This window comes from Aphelocoma coerulescens, chromosome 15 (assembly GCF_041296385.1).
Source record: "Aphelocoma coerulescens isolate FSJ_1873_10779 chromosome 15, UR_Acoe_1.0, whole genome shotgun sequence".
In the NCBI taxonomy this organism is placed as follows: domain Eukaryota; kingdom Metazoa; phylum Chordata; class Aves; order Passeriformes; family Corvidae; genus Aphelocoma; species Aphelocoma coerulescens.
Window position 1 is genome coordinate 2,431,148 of NC_091029.1, and position 24,110 is coordinate 2,455,257.

Sequence of the window (24,110 nt, forward strand, 5' to 3'; positions counted from 1 at the left end):
ATAATGTTTTACAGTTATCTACCAGCTCATTTCTCCTGGTGATGTTAAACAGTACGGTACTATAAATGGGAACAATAATTTATTTACCACTAGACGTTAGAGGCATGAAAAATACTGCTGAAACTGGTGTTTTCAGAGTGTATTGGAACTTCTGCAGGCTGTTTGGGTGGTTCTAAATAATCACTGAAAAACGCTTTTCTTTGGATTGCTATTTCTTTCCTGCTATTGGGGAGCACGTTTGTTCTCATTTCACTCCAAGGAAACCTTTGCTTTGTATTTAAAATGCTAAAATACCTTGCTCCTTGTTGACTTTAATTATTTGATTGAGAGATGGGGTTTAAAAAAAACAGTGCTGGACTGAAAACTGTTAAATGTCATGGCTTCTCCGTGAACAGAATGGTAGCTGTCTCCAGAAAGGCTGAAAATATGCCAGGGAACAGTAGCTCCCTGTAATCCGACTCCATGCCCAGAGGGAGGGCACAAAAGGCACAGCAGATCGCATTTCTGTGGAGCAGAGGTGTCGAGCTCGGGAAGAGTCCATCTGTGTGGAAAAACCGTGGGAATGATGTCAGAACCGGCAGGTTCCCTTTGTAATAGAAATGTGTCTTCTTGTTTCCTTTCCAGCCTCAGGAAAGCTTGATTTAAGCTGTGTAGCTTTATTGTCTCAGTTTGAGCTACCTGGGTTATGGAAGTGAGGGTATATAGCAGTTCTGTTTGGAACCCTTTGTCTTGGCATTCTATTTAACACCAAAAAAAAAATCTTGCTTAAGAAAGGACTTGGACATAGGTCATCACCACTACCAGATTTCCTTCATCAGCAGCTCTCAAAGCCTTTAGCAAAGTGGAGACCAATTTTTGTGTGTTTGATCATAGCTGCTGTTCTAAAATAATAAAAATCAATGCCTTATGAAACAGCATCACAGAATGCATTAGAGAAAAGCATCTCCTCAGCCTGTTACACTTGCCTGGAAATGGTTGTGCAGTTCTGTAGAGTTGCTGTTACAAGAGCTGCTCTCTGTAAATGATCTCCCAGGACAGATTTCTTTAGCTTGCTGTAAGGCTTCAGTGCCTTCTGCCGTGTTTCACAAATATTCCAGGTAAGCTCTGAAAATCATAATTTCTGCAGTTCATGCAGTAGGAGCTCAAGCTCAGGCAAGTGCTTGGAGCAAGAACTGCTGCAGGAAGCAGTTCTGCCTGTACCACCCCCCTGACCTGCTTACAGATTCTATTTTTTATTTTTATTTTTTTCACCTTCCCCAGGCATCTACAGTGCTGCACAGTGAACCCATCACCTGAAAGCAGCCAGTGGAAGAATGGGTTTGTTTTCAGCTGCACCAGTTCCCTGACCTGGTTCACTGAACGACCAGGAAGGTGATTCTGGAGCATTTCAGAAATGCAGCACTAAATTCTTGCTCGGTGTATGTGAGTGAGATGGGTGAGACAAAGTCGTGGCTGGGCTGGGCGGTGAAATGGTCGCATGTCTGTGTGGTGGTGGGTTTTTACTGTGTTAGGGAGAGTGAAAAGGCCCAGCCAAGCTGGTTATGTGAAACCAGCTTAGTAATTTTTTTGGTTTGTGTTTCAGCAGGCTTCAGAAAGGGCAAATTTTTATATTGCACAAATACATTTTCTTCAGTTTCTGGTGCAATTCACACATTTTTGATCATTTAGGACAAAATTAAAAGAGGACATGCAGTGTTCCTAAGTGAGTATTTGATATGTGAAAAAAGCCTGTGACTGTTCTATACTGTAGTATAGTGTGATTTCTGAGCATGAATTTTGAGTTATACTTAACAGATCCTTATATCAAAACCACCCACAGCCCACCTTAAGTCCTGATTCAGCTTTAACTGAAGCTGGAGAACTTTCTTAATGACTTTGGAAAGAATAGAATCAGGCTCAGGTTTATGTGTAACATTGATATTGTGTTAGTCTGGGAGAATTGAATATTCATTTTCTTGTCATTCTTCTGACAAAAGAATTTGGTTTACTAGAAAGACTAACGTGTCTTTGCAATATTGTGACTGCCTGGTTGTGGTTGGGGTGCAGTTTGCATTCTGTGGCTTTGACAGAGGTTATAGTACAGTAACAAACTATTTTATCCTCAGAATGAAGGGGTGAATAAAATAGAAGAGCCATTCTTTAGGAGCACGTCCTAGAGACGCAGCCTGTTCCTCTACATGACGATGTAGTCTTGCTTTTATTGTCACTTAATCATTGTTAAAGGGGTTCTTTTGAAGTAGTCAGTGTCATTTAGATGACACCTTCTTTGTTTCCCTTTAGGTGATTTTCAAAGCTTCCTGCCAGAGTAAGGTGTTTGTTCCTGACAGCTGTACAGCCATAGCTTTGCACACCCTGGTATTGGTCACAATAACTGTGTCTGGATGAAATGCCACTGCAGGACCATTGATTGGGTTCTCTAACAGTCTCTTGTCACAGTAGTGATTTTAACATCTGATTCCTTTTGGTCTCTTTCATTGTGACAGCTCTGGGGTTGGGTGGTCTCAAGGACAGAGAAAACACCACATGAACTATTCTTGACTCCAGGTACACAGTCAGACACGTAGGCAGTCAGTGAGTTCTGTGCAAAAGTACCAGCTGGTTCCTTTGGAGCATCCAAAATTAAATCATTGCTACCAGGATGGTGTCCACTCAATTATTCTTCCTGCTGCTGTACCAGCTGCTGTAGGAGTAACAAAAAGTCATCTTCATACTAAAATGCTAAAATATGTGCTTGCAGGGCTTTCAGAGATTAACTGTAAAGAGTTTGCACAGTCTCTGATCAGAAAATGATGGGAAAGTCAGGCAGAGAAACTACTGAGTAAAATAGCATCAAAAGCAGAAGAAATGGAAAAGGAGCTGAGAAAGCGAAATCGTGTCCTTCCTCTGGGAGGACAGTGGCACAGTTCCTTCTTCCCCTCCATTGTCTCCAGGAAAGAACTACTAATTCTGCTGGGTTTAAATCACACAAACGAAAAGAATATGAGAACAAGTTACTGGGTCAATAATGATGTGGAAGCATTGTTATATTTTAATGTAGAAGGCTGAGGAGGGGGGGGAAGAGGTGCTGCTGCAAGAGGTACTCATTACTGATAAGGGAGCACTGGAGAAGGGGAGGAATGTCCAGAGGTGGATGTGTAGGCTGAGTGTATTGTCTGAAAAGCTTGACTTTAGCAACACTGGACTTGTTGAACTGGCTTAGTCTGATGCACAGATGAATGAGGGGTGAGCAGAAATCTGAAACTGTGGAAGAGTTTGTCACTAAGCTGTATTATTGCTGGATCTGCTTTAGTAGAGGTGTAGTGGTGTCATAGAATCGGTTTGTGGGGAACTTCATGCAAATGTCCAAGCAGAAAGAGAGCAAAGCCTTGAGTTGGCTGTGGGGGCTGCAGGGTCTCCTTTATTATGTCCTTTGAAAGGAGCTGAGCAAACACTTTGGGGATGGCATTATGTCTCGGAGATGGAGAGCTGATCTAAGCAAAGAACAGCAAAGTGACTGTCAGTAATTTCAGCATTAGAGCTGTGTTGTTTAGATAAGTTTGGTCAGTTCAGTGGCAATATTTGAAATGGGGTCTGGCTAAAACTTTGGAGGTTCTTACAAGAGGAATCCACTGTCCTTACTTAGTTCTTGAAACTGTACTTTGTATAGCAAACAAATGACATTTTGGCAGCTTTTGTTCCATTTTGAGGGGGCACTGGCCAGAGAGCAGTTGAGAGGAAAATGTCTGCCCATACATATTTCAAGGATATGAGTTGGCAGGGAGCTAAAGCAGCATCTCAGGTTATGGTCACCCCATCCACGTAAAAGGAGGTTATTGTGTTCTGTTTGGTGGATACCAAACAGGAATGAAAATGTTGTTTGGGCTTTGTTCCATCCTTTGGACTTGTGTCTAAGGTCAGAGATTAGCATTTCCCTCCTCCTATCTTGCAGCGGGGTATAGAGATGCTCTGATTTTGTGCAAAGGCATCTGAAATGCAGCCAGATGCTTGTTGCCTTGAAACGTTTTGAACTCTCTCCAAATGCTTAAGAGCCAAAAAGGCCTGGAGCCTGCACATCCTCTGCAAGGCAAGATGTGGCTGTTAAAATGTTAGTGACTGTTTATGGTGAGCATGTGATTAGGTTGCATTTTGAAAGCTCCTGTTTAATATTTTTTCCTTTTCCATATAAGATTTTGTGTGTGTGTGTGTGTTCCCTTTTGAAGAGAACGTGCACTTCTAAAGAGACAGAACGGTTCCTTTTTAAGGTGAGCTTATGGGAATGGTAATTGAAGTTACCTTCTCTGCTTTGCTGGAAGATGATGGCTTAGGTAGATGCTGTCATGATGAAAGTGTTGTACTTAATGTTCCCAAGGGAATTCTGTTTGACTCATTCCATTTCTTCCTCCTTGACTATATTAAAGAGAAATTGTGAATCCATTGTTTGGAGGAGTTGAGGCTCAATCTCTGAGCTGTATAAAGAAACATTTGGTGGTGTGGTGGTCCTGAGAAATGAGAAATTGCGGATGTTTGAAGGGTGGAATGTAGTGCACCATCCGCACAAAGCCTCTGGTGCTGACAGGGTGGGCACTTGGTGTTGGGGCCAGTCCTGCTGCCAAAGAGGAGCTGTGTCACCCTCACCATCACCTCTGGACACTGCAGTGTCCCTTTAGTGTCCTGTCATCCTTTCTGAATGCTGTGTGCGTTCCCAGGGGACTTTGCCAAGCCCTGCATTGCACAGTTCCTTCTGTGGGAGAACATAGCAAACATTTTTTTTGTTTGGAGACAAAGGGGAAGGGGGGAAAAAACCATAGTGACATAACTTTGTGACTGTGTATACAGTCACAGCGTTCTTCCCAGCACTGGTGTCATTTATCTGCTGGGACCAGCCAGAGCCTGGTTGCTTGGAGAGCTTGTCCCACCAGTTTCCATGGTGGGAGGTGGAGATTGTTCCTCTGGGCTGTAAAGGGCACCATTGACTTCTCCATTTTGCTTTTTCTCTTGTGGTTTTTGACCTTCTTGTTTCAGAGAGCCTGAGATGAAATCAGCTTAGTGCAATCCTCAGGCCTGCTTTATAGGATTCCCTCTTGGGAACCCCAGTGGGAGATGCACCTGAATAGATTTTTCTTTTTTTAATTAGATTTTTAAATTTTTTTAGCCTGACCCCTCCCAAGACCCTTTTCTGTCAGATCTCAGCTGCCCATGGGAGCAGTTTTTGGATGTGAGTTGTGGCTCTTCACACAACATGCAGTGTGTTGAATATTGTTAAGGAACTGGGAGCAGCTCTAAATCCCACTAAGCAGCCTCCCTGGAACTAAGTGAAAGGGTCTGCGGAGGGAAGATGTGGGAAAATGTTCTCTGACTTGTACTAAAACAAATTTTTATTTCTTTTTAATTATATTTGTTTCCTTTTCGTTATCTCCTGCATCTTCTCCCAATTTAAAAATGTTTGGGCTGATTGCACAGGTCAGTGGGTCTCACTTTACATTGTCTCCTATGAGCTGCTGACAAATATGACACTAGAATTTGTGATAGAAATGTTTGGCTGAAAAAGCAATCAAAAACATTTTTAATATTTTGCAACTGAGCTTGGTTGACAGGTAATGCATATTCAGTTGGAATCCATTTAATCCAAATCTCAGACTTGAATAATATTCGGTCTAATTATGTGTTCTAAGATTTGTTGTAAAATTAATAGTGCCTTGATATATATTGTTGTTATAACTAATTTGTGCAGATTTCAAAGCAAATCTGTGTCTCTTTGTATAGCGACTGTCTGTGCAGGACACTTTCCCTTTCCCTGGTTTTACAGTAGATGGTTTTGTCTGTTTCCCAGAGCACAGATCTCACAGTGCTGGCTGTGCTGTGTAAAAAGGCCTGAGTGGGTGGGTGAGTGGGTTTGGAGCTGGATCTGCTGCCCACATATCCATGGAGGCTGTGGCTTCACCTCGCTGGCCTTCCCTTTCCCTTGAAGAGAAGGAGAGAGGATAGGCAGAAAACCAGGCTGCTGTGAGGAGGAGAAGCACAAAAAGGCTGCAGAGGGTTGTGGGAAACTACTTAGTGCAGAGGGGCTGCAGCTAAAACTCATCGTGGGTTGATTTAATTGATCTCACTGATTAACTTACTGCTGCTGCAGGGAAGATGATGCTCTGGTGCAACAACTCTGGTTGTTCTTATTTTCTTCCTAAGCCTGTAACACTCGCTTGCCTCTGATAATATTTGTTTTCTTCAGAGCAGGTAATCCTGGTGTGATCTTTCAGATGCAGGAGATCAAAGTGAAAAAGCAATCGAGGAGATTAATAGTGAGAGCCCTATTCTGGCTTTTTTGAACATTTAGAAACTGGTTTTTAATGAACGTGTTTATTTGCAAGGACTGAGCTATGAACACTTACTGTCTGTTGCAGGTGATGAAGTATTTTCCTATTCAGGGAAGTATTTTCCTGTTAGGGTTATGGTTACAGGTGTAAAGCCACCATTAATACCCATTGTGAGAACAGAGCTCTGGGGTATTGTGCGGAGGCTGTTCTTCCACCTACTCCTGTCACAGCTTAGGGTTTCTTTTGGAAAATACATTCCTCGATGAAGAATCCCTTCTGAGCCTCGGTGTCCCACACAGTCAGAGCTCCAGCTGTGGCTTTATCCTGCTGTCATGCTCAGTCGATCAGAGGAGAGTGAACACTGAAGAAATGGGATGATTCAGTAAAGCTCCCGTCTGTCTGATGTCAGCTTTGCACGCAAGAGGATGTCACTTTGAAAATGTATCACAGCTGAAATAATACCCTCACTCCTCAGAGTGCATGGTGCTCCACAGTAATTGCTGTGACTGTGCAGTCCCCCTTCCAACAGCCCTCCAGCACTGTGGCCATGAGGGGCTGCCAGTGTGGCAGTGATGGTGTGTTGGAAAATTTGTTAAACCACCCTAGAAATCCCTTTTTAGAATGTGTTTGGTCTGTAATTTTTGCTTGATTGCTAACGATGGTGATTGTGAAACGACCCATTCCCTCAACAAAGCAGAGTTGGCACTGCTACCTATATCCTTGGGCACTGAACTTAATCTTTGATCTCTGTTACAAGGTAACCAGGCTGTTTGGCCCCTGCACAGAAGTGGATTTCTTAACATCTTTCACACATTTTTATTTTTTTACAATCAGATATTTGTTTCTGTAGGGTTAAGTCAGTAGAAGATGATGTCAGTTCAGGTCACAGATGAAACCAGGAGGGCTCTGTGTGTGTGATTTCCATACCACATCCCCAGGTGCTTTAGTGCGTCACCAAGATGCAGGAGCACCAAGTCTGGTGTTCTTTTGGGGAATAAAAGTGTAAATTTAAACGCAGGGCTGTGATATGTTTAGGAATAACAAAAGTGTGTCACTTGCTCTGAGCTTATGCTCTACCAATTTTAAACTGGTAGAAACAAATTCTCATCATAAAACTACATAGCAAAGAGTCCCAATGGAGAACATTTACCATGCCAAAGCAAACCCGTTAAGGTCCATCTTGTGCTCAATGTGTGGTCCCATAATTCCAGGCATGGTTGCAGTGCCACTGCAGGTGGTTGTCCAGGCAACAGGAATCCTGACTCTTCACTTATCCTTGTAACCTAATTGCTGTAATGGTTTCTATGCATGTAACAGAGTTTAGCCTTTCCTACTGTGTCCATTGTTGCCTTATCAGGACCATTCCTAACACTGGCAGCACAGGGGTCTTCAAGGATGTCAAGGATGTCAGCATCATACAGTTAACTGTGTCTGTCTTCGAGCGAGAGCACTGCTGTAGCCAAGGCCTACTTTTACAAGGCTGTTGTGTAAGGGAAACCCAGCAGTGTAACAGGTTTCCATGTACTCGTAACCTGAGCAAGAAAAATCTGTTTGTTTTCTCTTTGAGTGAAGCATTGTCCTTGTCTTGTTCTGTGCCATTGGGCCCTGTGTTGAGGAAACCCGAGCAGCCAGTTTCCCTCGTGCTGGTCCCAGCACCCACATCTCAGTTCAGGCACCCGTGGCAGCCACATCCATGGCAGTGCCACCAGCCTGGCTGTGCTCAGAACCCTCCTTTGCCTTTTTCCTTAGAGCTGCTGCATTTTAGTGCTTTCTTCTTTGTTCTTGCCAAGGATTTTACCAATCCCTGTGTCCCTGGAGGTAAGTGGAAACCCTCAGCAAGACAGACACAATAGCCCATTCCTCGGAACTCTGCTTTTAACTTGTAACAGGATTAATGACTTAGACTGTCTGAAGTTAATCCTTTAAATGTGTTAACTCCAAACAAATGAGTTCCCTGCTCCAGCCTACGGTATAATTAGGCTTTTGATGAACTTCAAGCACTGGTAATCAAAATAGTCCTGAAGCAGAAAAACCTTTTGTGGCATGCGATGCTCACACGTCAATCAATGCATTAACAGGAGAATTCAGCCATTTCTGCTCATCTGGCTGCAGAGGGAGGATCCCTGTATGTTCAAGGTAAGTCACCATCACAATTGCATGTCTGTTCCCTGGCAGGGTCAGGATGGCCACCTCAACCCTGGAGAACCAACTGCAGAGTGCCCAGAAGAACCTGCTGTTCCTGCAGCGGGAACACGCCAACACCCTGAAGGGGCTGCACGCTGAGCTGCGCCGCCTGCAGCAGCACTGCACAGGTACCTCATTCCTTGGAGTGACTGCTCCCCACTTTACCAGTGAAACCTCTGCAGCAAAGCCCACTAGCAGGGTGGATTTAGGGCTTTCAGTTTGTATCTCGTGGCAAACTGGCTGATCAAAGCCAAGATTTTTTCATTTTTTTCTTCAAAAAGCTGATAGTGCGGTTGTTTTACACATTTGCTAATTTACAGTGAATCTCCTGTTCTTGCTTTGGGCTGTGGGAAGAGTTAATTCATATCTACTGAACTCTGTCATTGTAAATCTGCTCACCAGGTGATGCATGGGCTCCATGATGATGTTCTAACAAAAATAAACAACTTTTTTTCCTCAGATTTAACCTATGAGCTGACTGTAAAGAGTTCAGACTTGTCAGGTAAGGAATACATGGCATTTTTCTTTTAATGTTCACGTGCAATTTACTAATCTTTTTCAATGTTTGTATTTTCTTTTCTACTCTCCAAACTTAGTTATTTATGAAGTAAATGTCAGAAGTTCTTTACCAAGGTCACATGGAAATCTGTGAAAGAGCCAGGAATAGCACCTGGAACTGCTGACTCCACTAGACAGTCAGTTCCCTGCTTGCTATATGGGAACACAGGACACAAATTTTAGGGGCAGAAGAGTGAGACTATTTTAAAAACTTAGCTGACTTGGTGCTGTAATTAACCACAAAGCTTTTATTTATATATGTGTGTGTGTGTTTATACACTAGATCCTAGTTATTCTGTATGTATTGTGTTAACAACAAGTGAAGAGCAGGAATAAGATAACTCCTTGAGATTAACCCTCTGGATCAGGGATGGTGGGGGATGGGTTTTAGCTGAAGTTAGTCTTTTGGATTCCTCTTAGGGATGGCAAGAGGAACCCTATTGCACTGTTTTACATAGTGGCTGTTGTTAACTTAAAACACTTCTGCTTCTCATGTTCTTCTAGAAAGTGGTGGTTCACGAAGTGATGAACTCAAAAGTAAGTGCAAAGATCTTGAAGCTCAGCTGAAAATCAAAGAGGCCGAAAATAGTGAATTGTTGAAAGAACTTGAGCAAAAGAATGCGATGATAATGGTGCTGGAAAATACTATTAAAGAAAGAGAAAAGAAGTACTTGGAAGAGTTAAAAATGAAAAGCCATAAGCTCAATATGTTGTCCAGTGAACTGGAGCAGAGAGCGAGCACGATTGCCTATCTGACCTCTCAGCTGCATGCAGCGAAGAAGAAGCTGATGAGTGCCACCGGGACTTCAGAGGGGACCCCGTCTGGCAGCCCCGTGCTGTCCAGCTACAAACCGTCCCCTCCCAAGGACAAACTGCCGGAGACGCCGCGGCGCAGGATGAAGAAGAGTCTGTCAACACCGCTGAACCCCGAGTTTGAAGAGGCCTACAGAATAGGGTCGGAGAGCCGGAAGCTGGTGCTGCGAGAGCCCGTGGATGCCATGCCTGATCCCACGCCCTTTCTGTTGGCCAGGGAAACGGCAGAGGTGCATCTGATTAAGGAGCGGCCGTTGGTCATTCCGCCGATCCCGTCGGATCGCGCGCCCGGCGAGTCGCACAGCCCCGCCCGCGAGAAGCCGCACAAGGCGCACATCGGGGTCGCTCACCGCATCCACCACGCCGCGCCCACCCAGCCGCAGCAGGAGCTGGAGACGCTGGCAGTGGATCAGGTCCATGGAAGCAAAGTGGTCAGAAAGCACTCGGGGACAGACAGAACTGTCTGAGCACGCCACGGAAGCGCTGTTCTGTGCTGGCGATGCACTGTGAGCCTGTAGGGTAAATAGCACCTGCGGTGAAGTTTCTTTTGATGCCCCATGCATGCCAAACTCCTCCCGGGTACATCATTAATATATTTTGCTCTAACGAAACCTCCTAGGACTGTGTTCATATGGCAAGGTATATAACCACTCCATGCTGTGGCCAAATCAGGGGAACCTGACCGCTTGCTTCCACGTGCTGCTCCATTTAGTGTAATGCACATGTGGACAAAGGCAGGGGCTGCGTTAGTGAGCGCTCCTAGAGAGAACACCCCTCCCTCACACTGCAGCCACACGTGTCGGCTGTTAACATTTGACCTGGCAGGGGTTCTCTTGTCTCCACTGTGTGTGTGAGCACTCCAGAGCCACCATTGACCTCTGCCACAGCCGCTCTCACAGCAGCACGGAAAGCTGGGCACATGTAAGTTCACTTTAATGACCTAAGGACATCCCCAGAGTCCCAGCAAGCACTACCTGATTAATCCTAAATACTTTGGTTTGTGGCTTTAAGTAAAATATGGGTGGGGGAAGCACCATTTAAAGGGTTAATGACCCTTATAGGAAGAGTATGAACACTGGGGTGTTTGTGGGGATTGTTTTGGGTTTTTTTTAATCAAATGGCTTCACAACACATTTTATGCTAGTCAGTACACTGCACTTGTAGCACCTTCCATACTGGCTCAGAGCTCCTTTTCCAGGGAGGAACTGTAACTGGCTATCCAATATGGAAATGGTTCTTTATGCTCTAACCTGCACTTTTTTTGTAAAGGGATTGTTTTTGTTTCCTAAAAAACAGTCTTGTTTTGGGCATCATCAGACAGTGCTGGCTGCTGCCAGCTTAGAAACCTGAGCTGCCCCGCTGAAATGTGAGTATTTAGTTTTAAGCGATGTAACAGATTCATAGAGGAGAACCTGGCATCCTTGATTTCTGTCCTTGTGGATTGGGATGGACTTGCCTTGCACTTGCCCAGATTCCCCTATTCCTTTCTAGTGAGTAGCAGGTAGACCCAGCATCTGTTAGACTACTTGATTCTTTTTTGTATTATTTTTTTCTAGGAAAGAAAGGCATACTAGGAGCTGGGAGGGTATGTAGTTTTGGGAAAGGAGCACGAATTTGTCCATTTTTCTTACATTCTGATCACCTCTGCTTCACTCTTGTCTGCAGCCTCTGAGTAGGACCAGCAAGAAACACTGGCTCCCAAATGCTGCTAAGCTTATGATGTGCCTTTAAAAATTTGGAACGTGTATCCTCTGTGACAGCTGATGAAGGATCCCTGCTTGCCCTGTCCCCTCCCCTCGCCAGCTGTAGTCTGCCCTTCATAAGCTTTTTCTGCAGCTGTGTTGGTGTGTGTCTCCCTCCAGAGCCTTGGACCACTGTCAGCATCCCTGGCAAAGGCCCTGGCAGGCTGGCAGAGCTCTTCTCCCACCCGTGGTCCCGCTCAACTCCCGTGCAGCATGACCCTTCCAGCAGGGCTGATCCCAGGCGAGGCTCTGACCTCTGCCCACCCTCTGTGCCCTCTGTCACTCGCTGTCCCAAAGCCCCAGACCCACCCAGCCTCGCGCCTTGCCGGCTCTGTTGTAGAAATTTGTTTCACAAGTGGTGGGGAGGGATAGGGAAAAGCTGTATTCCCAGAAAGGGGTTGGTTAAAGCAAGGTTGTTTCTCTGAGGTTTACTGTTTTTACATGTATTGCATTAACCAGCAGCAGGTTTGGTTGCTTTGGTTGTTGGCACCATATTTTTATGGTCATGTGTTGTATGAGTGACCTACCCTGCCACTTGTTGGAGGCTGGTGGGAGGCACGGCTTCCAGGCACTGCAGAAGTGATGCTTTGGGCAATTAAAGACATTTCTTACAACCATCCAGGCAAAATTTAGTCTTTGTGTGTGCGAGACCAACTTACTCCCTCTTTGCATCCACAGACCAGCTTGGAGCCTTTCCAAAAGGAAACACAAATTACAAAAAACACTTCATACTTCAAAGGTGTTTATTGGGAGTATAATACAACCAAGCTAATACTAACTAAAGTCAGGTGTGCCTAAGTGAACACAACCCCACCCATGGTGCCAAATCTGGGTTGAGGGTTTTTTCTCTGCACTTCTGAAGGGTTGGATTCTGGGGGAAGAACATGGTGCCTATTGCCAACTGTCAGTCAGAGTTCAGGGTGAGACACACGCCCTGGAGGACCCAGTGGGAAATGTGCTTTGTAGTGTAAAGGTCAGCTTCAAAGACGAGGCCGAAGCCCATGGCATTGCGGCGCATGGAGGTCGTGTACACCGGGGTCCGGAGCGTGTTCTGCAAGAGCGCGGAGGCAGCGCCGACACTGAGCAGTGCCGGAGCTGCTCCATGGAACTGCACACAAAAGGGCCTCGAGGAGAGAGGGCTGGCTTCAGAAATTCACTTTTTTTGAGGTCTTAAATATGCAATACCCAGAAAATGTAAATGTGCTTTATGTCATTAACTGGGGCTGGGAAGTAATTGAAACAGTAGTGGGAGTGTAAGAATGTCACAAGATCCCTGTCCCAGAGTGCCTGAAGAGAAAAGAGGCAACAAATGCATCAATCCCCTTAGAACAGAAAAACTGTAATGATGGGTAGTGTAAGGAGAAATGTTAGACCAGGTGCTTCATATAGGAGTGGTAAGGATAAAATCCAGCAGAGAGGGCAGGGCCTGGGAGCTGGGGAGCTGTGCCAGCAGAAGGAAGGTAAAGAGCCCTACCTGGAGCCTGAGTCTGTGTGCTTCCGTGGGGATGATCTTCAGGATGGGCAGCTCCACCACTGGGACACGGGGCTTGCTCTGGATAAGGCAGCCCTGCTCTATGTCCCAGTCTGCTCCTTCCAGGAACAGACCAGAAACATAGCAGCCTGTGAAGGCAGAAAATGCAACATTTGGGTAAACTGAGCTCCTAGAAAAGATCCCTGTAAGATAACTGTTCCTGCAATCCCTATTTTTGGCACTACAGTCACCACAAATACACTGCATTTCAAACTGCAGCTGCACAGGGTGCAGTTTTCTGAGGGCTTTGTTTTTATCATCCAGCTGTATTAGGAAATCAAATTAAATTGTTGCAGTTGCAGTACACGAGAAATAGTAGTAGGAATAAATCAAATTTGCTCCCCTCCAATTGCCCAAGTCACAACTTTGTAAATCCCCTGGGTGTGATCATTGGGTCACTGAGCAGGTGAAGGGTTGGGAGAGTTGTTCTGGTACAAATACCAAGCACAGCATTTAGATTTAACAAAAACAGTGAGACTTTTTTCCTCCTCTGTTCCCAGTCAGGGCTGGTACTCAGAGCCTTGCTTAGCTGTCCCCTGGACCCAGCTTGTTATATTTTTCAGTTACCAGAGCAGTGCTAGTCATAGAGACCTCATAAAGAGATACTCACACAATAAATGATACATATTTGTAGGTACTTTTTGCTTAAGTACATTTCAATATATTATTTGTGGTGTAAACAAATCTTTATGCGCCTGTTGGGATTGGTAATATTCTAGGCATAAAGAAATCAGTGTGTCTTTATATACACACACACACACACACACACATATATATATATATACACACACATATAGGGAGCAAGCAAGGGGGAGGTTTAAGTTCAAATCCCTTCCTGTGTGTGGGAAGAGCTGAACAGGGAAGATGGTGCTTCCTGCACACAGGGGCTCTGCAGGGACCAGAACCCAGCTACTTCCCAGCTGGAAATCATGAGGACTGTGAAATGCAAACCCAGGGTAAATGCCTGCCAAGGTTTAACCAAAATAATTTAATGTGCCAAGCAATTTCTTTCTCTCACCAGTTAACTACTTTATTATTTTTGCCAAATAATTGTAAAAACACTTACCCTGAAGGGGCCCTTCAGTGATGTCTTCTGCTGTCCTGTACTTGGTTACCTCTGTGTAGAGGGTGGAGTGATCCAGGGGCCACCTGTTTTTCCTGCAGGTGGCTTGAACAAGAGCAGTCAGGTAGGACTCAGGAATGTGCAGGCCCGACAGCCACATCACGTCGGGCTCCCCCTCGTTAACCTGCAGCCACAGACAGTGATGGGCAGCACCCGGTCCTTGGCCCTGCACTGCTCTTAGAGAGGAGCCAGGGTGAGTCTGCCTTGCATTCAGTTATGCCATAATGGCACTAGTTCAGGAACTTACCTGAAGCGTTCACTGGCTTCTGCACCAACCTGCAGAGCACATCACGCAGGTTAACAAAACAAAAAGCTTTCTGGAGGCACTTGCTTACCCATCTGGTGTACTGGTCATATCGATCTCTGAAGAAAATAATCCAGTTTCCAAGTGTTTTGAGTGTGTCAGGGGCCAGCCGCCGCCAGATCCCAGGAATCTGCCCGTTGAAGAGAGCCTGAGCCACATCATCCAGTTCACTGCTCATTCCAACTTCCCCAGCCAAGGCCTGGAATGATGGTAAGAGTTCTGAGGGCAGCCAAAGGCCCTCAGCTGGTCCCATCGAGCTGCTGTAATTTTACTTACACGTTGTAGCTCAGCCAATGACTTTCCCATTCGAACAATGAGCTTATTAAAGCGTTCCAGTTCCTGCAGCAGCACCACAGTCGTAGGGGAGATGTTTACTCCATAACCTTTACGTATGTGGTCGAGATCAAATACTTGAGGTAATTTGTTTTCTATATCCTTGGCAACATTTGCAATATATTCATCTCGACTAATTCCTGCACCAGTTTCACCTGAAACCAAAAAATTTTAGTGAGACTAAATCTATACTGAATCTTCTGAGAGAAGGTTGAGAGCTGAGTTTTGGCATCAGTCTCCCACCCTCTGCTGCTCTGACATTTGCCCAAGAGCCTCTGGGCAGGCGTTGAGCCTGCTCCCAGCCTGGCAGGGCTGAGCCCTGCAGGGCTTCGCTCCCGCTGTCCCGCTCCCTCTGCTCCCCGAGGCCAGGACACAGCCCCTGGATCACTCCCCACACACGGGCTGCTGTCACTGTCCCCAGGGCTCAGCACTCGCCCCTGGAGCTGTCCTGTTCACAAACCCAGTTCAGACAGGGCACGCACCAGTCTGGGGCTGCAGCTCGAGCAGGTGAGCCCACATGCCCCGCACTGCCTGCATGTAATACCCGATCTCAGCGTTGGCGTGAAGGCCCAGGACCTCGGGGGTGTTGGAAAGTGGCAGAGCTTCTATGGCCTCTGGAATACAACCATACAGGCTCTGTTAACACAGAACACCACAGCAATTTTGCTATTGCTCTGCTTGAATAAAAAAATCAAATGCTAAAGCTGGTGTTGGAGAAATGCACAGATCAAATAAACACAACACACACACAGAGACTCCCCCACAGAAATATTATATATCACTTAACAAAATTACCATGCTGCTTTACTGAGATTTTGTGGTTTGGGTTGGGTTTTTTTTTAAACACCTGAGGAACTCAGTGATAAGCTCACATTCCAAAGGACTGCTCCTATAAAGCAGTGGATTGTAACTCTGCAGTCCCTACACCAGCAGTGCCTGGTGTTCTGTTCAACTCCTCACACCCAGCAGCGATGTATGGAGACAGTGTATACTGGAAGCAGACTTTTTTTTTAATGTAGCAGGGAAAGCATTTCTTACCAACAAAGTCATCTTTTCCCTTCCCTGCTGGAATTTTATAATCAATTGTGTTGCTTTTATAAAAATGGAACACTTGGAATGTGTCAAATAGGAAATCCCCGAGGTACTCATCCATGTAGACAGTCAGGATGCGCCGGTCGAAGCTGTCGATTGCACGCCCACCATACATGACCTAGAAATCAGTGACATCAGTGTTACAGCACTGGCTTTTGGAGCAGAAAATACAGTTTAAAAAAAAATCACTGAAAGGTCAAAAATGCTCTTTGCTTTTGCAGTGGCTGTGGTGTAACGCTGTCTCCCTTATGGATCCCAAGGACATCTCCAGCCCCCTCTCAAGGGGACAGGCAGGAAATATTTGGCCTTGGTCTGGAGAGAGCTGCTCTGGGCATTCCTCATCACCTGTCTGGATGATTTGCGTGCAGGGGTACCTTCCTGAGGTACCAGCTCCTGCCCAGCTGGGATCAAGTGCTGCAAAGTAAGTTTCCTGCAGGATTTCATGCTGCAGCAGCTGCCAGTGCAGTGCAGCTGCACCAGCTCTGAGAACACACATTTGTGTAGCTCCAGTGATACTCCATGTGCCAACAGCATCCAGCACGGGCTCCCAGGGGCTCTCTCAGAATTAATTAAGCACTGTCACTCCCTGTTGTGAAGTTTGCACACAGTGGCCCTAATTCCCTGAGATTAAGCCCTTGCTCAGAGCTACACTGGAGTTTCAAACCTGCCCAGGCATAATTCCCAGCTTTACTTGATGCAGCCCATGCAAAAAGGAAACTTCATTTATCTGAATTTTTGTGGCATTATAGCACTCACCTCCCCAATAAGATATTTGAGACTGCTCCAAGGGATTTGATCATCCTTTTGTTCGAAAGCTTTTGTCAAGTATGTGTTAAGGATTTCCATGCACACCTAATGAATTTGTTGGAACATGTGAGATAAGATTCATAAATCAGATATACATATTCATAGGTTTTATTTAATGTAGTTCTTGTTTGAAAACTGACAATTACTTCTTTCTGAAATAATTAAAAAGTATAAATCCTCTTAATAAAAGAAACCCATGAGAGAGGCAATATAAACATGAAGGATTAGGAATCTAATTTTTAGCATCCCAAATTGACATTATAGAAGATCAGGAGTCTACATGACTCCACAGAAGCAGAAAAACATACTAAGCAAAATCTAGCTGTGAGAAAGTTTAAATCTGGATAAATTCTGTGTTTTCAAAAGTAATCTGAGCTACTCAAGAATATAAGAGCCATTGCAATTGTTTTCTTACCTGGAAATCAGATTCATTAAAATCGTATGGTACATTCCAGCCAACCTTCCCAAACTTCCTTCTCTCCTGAACCACAGCATGGAAAAATGCCAAGACATAGACTAAGGATTTAAAGGCAGGATGTGGGCACTGCTCTAAGGCTTCCTGGGGAATTTTGAAGTAGGTGGCTCTCATATTCAGTTTCAAACCATTAGGTGGTTCTGTAACAACCTATCAAAATAATTAGGGAAGCCATCAATTACTGGATAACTTGAGGAAAAAAAGTTATAAATATATCACATTAAAGTAAGCTATACAAGGTAAGCTTGACATTTTAAGTAGTTTTCCAAATGCCTATCAAATATGGGGGTTTTTTCTTAAGTAAAGACATGAAACAGACCTTTTAAGTTTATCAAGGTAAACACACATATGCAAAGAGAACTTGATATTATTTTAGAATTAGTCATGTTATTGGCAAAACATTAATATTTCTCATACTTGACGATCTAATTTACTGAAATACCAGTACTTTACACATTTTAGTGTGTCCTATATCCCTACAGTAAGATGGTTTAACAATGTGGCTTTACTGCTGATCAAACTGCCAGAGCTTCTTCCTGGCAGCTTTTTCAAAGGGCTCTAAAACCTCAGTTCTCACTGCTCCTGGCAAGACTCACAAAGTGCAGATCTGCAGCCTTAAAGATCTGCTCCAGCTCCCTTCCCACTGCAGGATGAGTGAGAGAACAGCCCAGAGCTGCCACTGCCACTGAGCCGCTGCTTTCCCAGCTGTGGAATGAAATAACGATGTTTACAGGACAGGTCACCACAACAGAGGTCAAGCAGCCACAGAAAAGAACATTAGGGCAGAATCATGGCTTGTGCCTTCAAAATAATCAGCTCAGCTTTTAGTGATAAACACTGCAGCCTGAAGTAGCAGCTGGAAACCATTATCCTATTCCAACGTCTGCTCCACTGGCACTGCCAGGCTGACACAGGCCTTGATTCTGCACTGCAGCATCAGGGCTGACAGGGCTATTTCTGTCTCCAGATACTCCTCACTTATGGCAGCATTTAAATCTAAAGACCATTTGTCATATTTCCAGGTTTACCCATAAACCTCTGCTTTGAAATAACTGAACAGTTACTGCTGTTGAAATTGCTGAACAGTTTTCACCCAAAGGAAACATCCCAGTAAGATAAACAGGATGATGAGAAAAGGATTTGGCTTCATAAAGACAAAAAGCAAGTTCGTAAGCCTGGGTCAGTGTGCTGCACTCAGGTCAGGCTCCTCCCAGAGCCAGCCTGTTCTGCTGAGTACCAGTGCCAGGCCATGTCCTCTGGCTGGGCTTTCCCCACCTTTAAGGACTTCTGCAGCATTCCAACTGGGAAGCCTTTAGTTGGGTCAGTGGTGAGCCAGAGGCGAAAGTCTGGGTGAGGCTCTGTAATTTTCTCCAGGGCCTTTTCCAGATGGATGAGCCACTTCACCAAAAGGTGACAGTTCTGCAACATGAGCCACTGTCCATGAACCACTGCTTTCTCCAGCATCTGCAAAGCAATCTGAGGAGAAGGGGAGAACCATCTGTGAGTAACTCTCTTTACCCTGAGAACAAACTGCCTCTGATGGGCTCGTGCAGTGAGTTTTCCTGCTAGGAAAGTGGTGGTCTAAATGAGTCTGATAGGAGTTCTCCTACAGACTGAAATCATGGTAAATTCAGTCAGCTGTTAACTTTTGGACATCCTGCCTTAGTGTCCAGAGCAAAAAGGAAAGTCACAGGAAAGGCAGGAAAAGCAGCAGGAGAACTTTGCAGTAGCAAACACTGTAACTTCCAAGCACCTCATGTCCACAGTTAACATCTTCTCATATCAACTACTTTTTAACAGCCAGAAATCTGATTCTGAATCTACCCTCGCCCAAACCAGAACAGCAGCCAGTCAGCCAAATGGCCCCTTTCATGTTCAGTAAAATGCTATTCCCAGACTGACAAATCTATGTCAGAACCATGAGGTAACTCCTTTTTAAATGGAGCAGACCTATGGAAAGGAAATTTGATCACTCCCAGAGCATTAGGAGCATGGCTTGCAATTCACACACACTGCACACAGCACATCCCCACCCTCCCATCCAAGTTACCTCTTCTTGGCCTTGTCCCATGGCCAGGAATTTGAGTCTATCTGCTTTAAACTCTGTCCTCTCAGCCAGTTTCATGAGGTCACTGACAGGATCAGAGCCAGGACTTAGGATAAAAACCACAGGTGAGAAAGGGGTGCTCTGCTGCAGGATGTCATCAAAGCTGATCACGGGGGGCTGCACATACCTGGCAGAGGGAAAAGCCCAATAATTTGTCTGATTTGCACAGAGCAGCTGCCACATGTGAACAGAGCCTTGTACACGAAGGGCAAAGCTCACCGCAGGCTGCACATGGAAAGCATTCAGACACAACCTCTGCTCTGCTCTTCAGGCAAATTACAGAACCATTGACACAGCTGATCACAGCTCCAGCTCTGTGTGAGTGCTGTGGCTGGGATCTGAGAGAGGAGAGTCACTCACGTCTCGCCCATTGTCACGGTCACGTAGTCGGTCACTGCCCGGTACATCCGGTCCACCCGGAAACAGCGCAACAGGAGGAGCTTCTGGAAGTCTGTGACATTGCCCTCATAGTGCATTGGTAATGGGAGCTGCTCCAGAGCATCTGTGTCATACCACTGGCAGGAAAAGACAGCACACAATGCAAATGAATCCAATGGCTCTGCCAGGGAAATTACTAGGAAAATCAATTTGATGAATGAGGGGCCAAGAGACACAACAAAAAGTCAATCAGCTGCAAGTAAATATTAAAAGTTCAGGTCAATGTAAAAAATCCAACTTTTTCAGTATATTCAACTCTAGAAACACATTTGTACTTTTGCTCTTTGTCAACTAATTCTCTTAAGATACAGAAAATAGCATCCCCAAGCAAAAAGGTATTAACAGATTGCTTATGGGAAGACTTCTTATAAAGCAAGAAGATATGGAATGAAGCTGAAGGAAGAACAAAGGAAATCGGTGTTTGTCAACAGCCTATAGAATTCACTGCCACAAGCAGACCAAAGTACAATTTAGCAGCACAAAAGTACCAGTGAAATGTTGACTGTCAAACAGAAAAAACTCCACTGACTTCAACAGGGCAAGTAACTCCTCCAAGGCATTTAACTGACAAACAAGAATTCTACAGTATACCAGGGAAGGTTTTTTTGTTTTGTTTTTTAAAGAATATAATTCTTAATTCTCCTGCAAATAAGCCAATCACTAACTGAGGTCAAGAAGCAAAGAAAGGGCTTGAGGTTAAGCCCACAATGACATCCCTCCGTGGAGTACTGTGACACGTTGCATCACACTTGAACATTTATTGACACAAGAAAAACTAGGAGAGAAAACAGCATTGCAAAAAAGCACGTACATTCTTCCATACATCTGGATTTTCTTCCACATCATCTGGAAGAGATTCAAATTTCTCAGGAAATAGTTCAGACAAGCGAATTAGGTCTTCCCAGCCTTGATCTGGAAGCCAAGCGTACGGTTTCTTTCGGGCACTCTTCTCCAGGGAAATATTGCCTAGGCACATACAGAAACCAGAGCCAGTGTCCATGTCAGAAATTCTCCAATGCATGACCACATATACAGTCCCTCTGCACAGAGGAACAAAGAAAAAATTTGTTCCTGGAAGCACTGTAAGATTAGACGGGTCTGCTGGAGGAAAACTGGCATTTCACAAGTGCTCGCAAAAGCCAGAATTTTATCTTTGCAAACATTTCTAAAATTAGGTACACACAGTCAGAAAATAACTACAGATTACTTTCTCAGGTAACATCCTAACAATTAGCTACTGTGAAACAGAAATAGCAGGATCCCCAGTTTGCATAACCCAACACAGTGCAGCTCTCCTCAGTGGGAGAGCTCCCCTTCTCAAGGTGCTCTAGTAAATCATGTCTAGTCAAAGATCTGTCTTCAAAAGATCTTTTAGTTATTGCTTCGAGCTACATACTTACATATAAATATTCAATTTACCTTTCAAAAAGAACTCAAATTCTTCTTGTGGAACTCGGCCTTCAGCTTGCTCTATCTTGACAGTCATATTAAAGGAGTATAGTAACTTGTGCTTCTCAAACAAGCCTATGTTAGAAGGACAACATTTTCAAAAATCAGCTGCTAAAACTTGTGGAACTGGAGCAATCTTTCAATCCACATCCTCCATCTGTTGTGGGGCTGATGGGATACTCCACCCCTGCAAGTGCTCAAGGCCATTTTAGGTGGGGCCCTCAGCAACTTAACCTAGTGAGTGGCATCCCTGCCCATGGCAGGGGATTGGAAGGTGATTCCTAAGGTCCCTTCCAACCTAAACCATTCTGTTATTCTATGATCTGGTCACCCCACAAAGATCATTTGGTTGACAGTTAGAATTGATGATCTCATAGGTCTTCTCCAGCCTGAACAATGCTATGATTCTATGATCAGGGGGATCAAAGCTGGGGCTTTGAATCAGGCTTGAGTCAATACAGCCCCTGTGAGCTCCATGGCTGCCTTCACCATTCCTAACTGTGTTAAGAAAAGCATTTCTGCAAGAGTTATATGGGTAACACGCGTAGTTCCTTCTGACAGAAATAGCAGGGAGTAAAGTGTGAACCAGGAGTGGTGCTGAGACCTGAACATCACTGAATTCCCTGCTTGGTAACTTGCCTCTAACATGAAGCAGCTGAAGTCAGGGCTTCGCCTTTATTTGCACAACACAGTCTCAGCCCCTGGCTAAGTGGCACTAACCTGTGCAGCCATAGTTGTAGGTGTTCATAGTCAGTGTATCCATGATGTTTTTTAACCTCTTTGGAAGAATAGGACTGGGCATGGATTTCCGAAGAGAGAATCCAAAAACCTCTAAGAAGGAGACCAGTGAGAACTGGTACATGATGTTGACAAGTGCCATTTCAGCCAACACAGAGAAGAGAATGGCCCCTCTCTTGGCAGCTGGTCTGTAGCCATCTCGGAGAAGGTCGATATCCGCCGCTGTCGTCTCAGCCAGCTTCAGTTTCTCAATCACCTGTGCAGACAGGGGTTTTATATACCTGTAATTACTGTGCTGATCCAAAGGGGATCTATTACACCACAAATACCAGAGCTGTTCAGTGCCTGCCTCTCTGTGTGACTGTAGAGGGAATCTGGGCAGGTAACTCAAAAGTTGCATTATAAAATAAAAAGTTAGATAAAATTAATCCCACCCTGTATATCTATGAAAAGTAAAGGCAAAGATTTACACAAAATCACAGAAATAATGTGGGAAAGGCCCTCTGGGTATCTTTAGTTCAACTTTCTGCCCAAAGCTTGATTATGGGTCCAGTGTGGATTTACCCAGCTATGGCCTGAAAACTCCAAGGATGGATTCTTTTGCTTTAGAACCGTAAACAAACATTACCTTGGTCCTGTTAAGGACTTCCCTGAAGTTAGGATTTGGTTCTCTGATCAATAAAATAGTGCCCAATACTTAAAGATGCAACACATTCACGAGAAAACTCTCCATTTCCTTTCAAACTATTTGCAAGCTTCAGGGTTGAAAGATGATCACAATGAAAAAGGAAAGACTACGTTCTGTTCATAGATACCCTTCCAAAAAGCCCAGAGCTGGTACCTCAGTAGCTTTGAATTTTGTCTCTTCCAAGGTTTCCACCAATTCCACATTGTCCAACATATTTCCTGTGGAAGTTGACAGTCCATGAAGGAGAGTGTCTTCCAGATCTTTTAGCAGGTTTTTGTTTTCACTTGTCTCCTGGATGAGACGTTCTCTCTGTTCCTCCAATTCCCTCCTTTCAAAACCCGTGATGACGCTGAGCAGCTGATCCTCCAAGCCCTTGAGTGTAACTACAGGGACAACACATGGACACAGCACAGAGTTTTGTAAGCACAGGACAGTTTTTATACAACTTATTTAATCTCAAGCCTCTCATAAAACTACAGCAATGCAACAGAGTGACTTGGTTAATGATTCTGTATCTTATTTCCTTCCTGACCAGTGCAGGAAGAGATATTTAGCTCAGCTGCAGATTAGAAGAGAGAACTGAGAAGGATTTTCTATTAAATCCTAAGTATAAGGGAGTGTATGAATTTTTTAGTTTCACCAAGGTTTCAGACAATGACCCAGGCCCTAAATTTGCACAACAGCATAATCCCTACTTTGTTATTAAGTACACACTTGAGCTTACCTGTATAATTGATAACAATAGCTCTGCCAAACACTGAGGGGGAATACTTTGGGTTTGCTAATTTGGTGTTCAAGTACAATCTAAAATTACTGTCATAGTCAACTTCTTTGTCCCCCAGGACAATGAATGCTCGCCCCTGTGCAACTTTGACATTCTTCTCTAAGACATTGTCTATCACAGGGTCGATGTATTCATCAACACTGTGCAACAGGAAAGGGGTTCCATACTTTATGGCCAGTTCTAATTGTTTCAGGAAATCTGGGTCATTAAAGGAAGCCATCTGCAAGAGAACAATGGGAAAACATGAAAGGAGAATTGATATTCAATTTGCTGGACATTATTATTTTGCAATAGCTGCCAACACTAACGAAGTTTGCTCTTTGCTGCTTTTTGTCTTTCACAGATGATATAAACTGCACTCGTACAAAACAGTAAAGGTTTTTTCTGATTAGCTGAGAACAATTTCCATTTGGAAACTACCCTTTAAAGTTCTAACTGTGCTTCTGTGTTTATTGTCCTACATGGAAGTTCCATCCTGGAGCTGAAATAGATCACAATCTATACCAGCTTTTTGGTTACTCTTTCTGCATGTGCAGACAGGCTGAGAGAGCTGGGGTTGTTCATCCTGGAGAAGAGAAGGCTCCAGGGAGACTTTATAGCACTTTCCAAAGCCTAAAGGGGCTCCAAGAGAGCTGGAGAGGGACTTTTTACAAA

General features: G+C 44.5%; 2 protein-coding genes across 13 annotated transcripts in view; one reads left to right on the top strand and one right to left on the bottom strand.

The window, feature by feature from the left end:
- Nucleotides 1-10,456, top strand: part of CCDC92 (coiled-coil domain containing 92) — a 104,448-nt gene extending 93,992 nt beyond the window's left edge. For all 12 annotated transcript variants that reach the window (XM_069030557.1, XM_069030558.1, XM_069030559.1 and 9 more), the window contains 3 exons: nt 8,466-8,602; nt 8,935-8,976; nt 9,537-10,456. In XM_069030557.1, coding sequence (XP_068886658.1) covers nt 8,473-8,602; nt 8,935-8,976; nt 9,537-10,312 — 948 coding nt within the window. In that variant the 5' untranslated portion in view covers nt 8,466-8,472 and the 3' untranslated portion in view covers nt 10,313-10,456. The remainder of the gene's footprint in view (nt 1-8,465; nt 8,603-8,934; nt 8,977-9,536) is intronic.
- A 1,834-nt stretch (nt 10,457-12,290) lies between these two features.
- DNAH10 (dynein axonemal heavy chain 10) overlaps nt 12,291-24,110 on the bottom strand; it is a 51,484-nt gene continuing 39,664 nt past the window's right edge. Inside the window, exons 61-77 of the mRNA XM_069030570.1 lie at nt 23,397-23,676; nt 22,826-23,055; nt 21,967-22,240; nt 21,217-21,321; nt 20,609-20,763; nt 19,720-19,874; nt 19,303-19,486; nt 18,528-18,728; nt 17,193-17,402; nt 16,727-16,822; nt 15,917-16,088; nt 15,361-15,492; nt 14,822-15,033; nt 14,577-14,744; nt 14,185-14,365; nt 13,062-13,207; nt 12,291-12,638 (exon numbers count right to left, since the gene is read on the bottom strand). Coding sequence (XP_068886671.1) covers nt 12,492-12,638; nt 13,062-13,207; nt 14,185-14,365; nt 14,577-14,744; nt 14,822-15,033; nt 15,361-15,492; nt 15,917-16,088; nt 16,727-16,822; nt 17,193-17,402; nt 18,528-18,728; nt 19,303-19,486; nt 19,720-19,874; nt 20,609-20,763; nt 21,217-21,321; nt 21,967-22,240; nt 22,826-23,055; nt 23,397-23,676 — 3,048 coding nt within the window. The 3' untranslated portion in view covers nt 12,291-12,491. The remainder of the gene's footprint in view (nt 12,639-13,061; nt 13,208-14,184; nt 14,366-14,576; nt 14,745-14,821; nt 15,034-15,360; nt 15,493-15,916; nt 16,089-16,726; nt 16,823-17,192; nt 17,403-18,527; nt 18,729-19,302; nt 19,487-19,719; nt 19,875-20,608; nt 20,764-21,216; nt 21,322-21,966; nt 22,241-22,825; nt 23,056-23,396; nt 23,677-24,110) is intronic.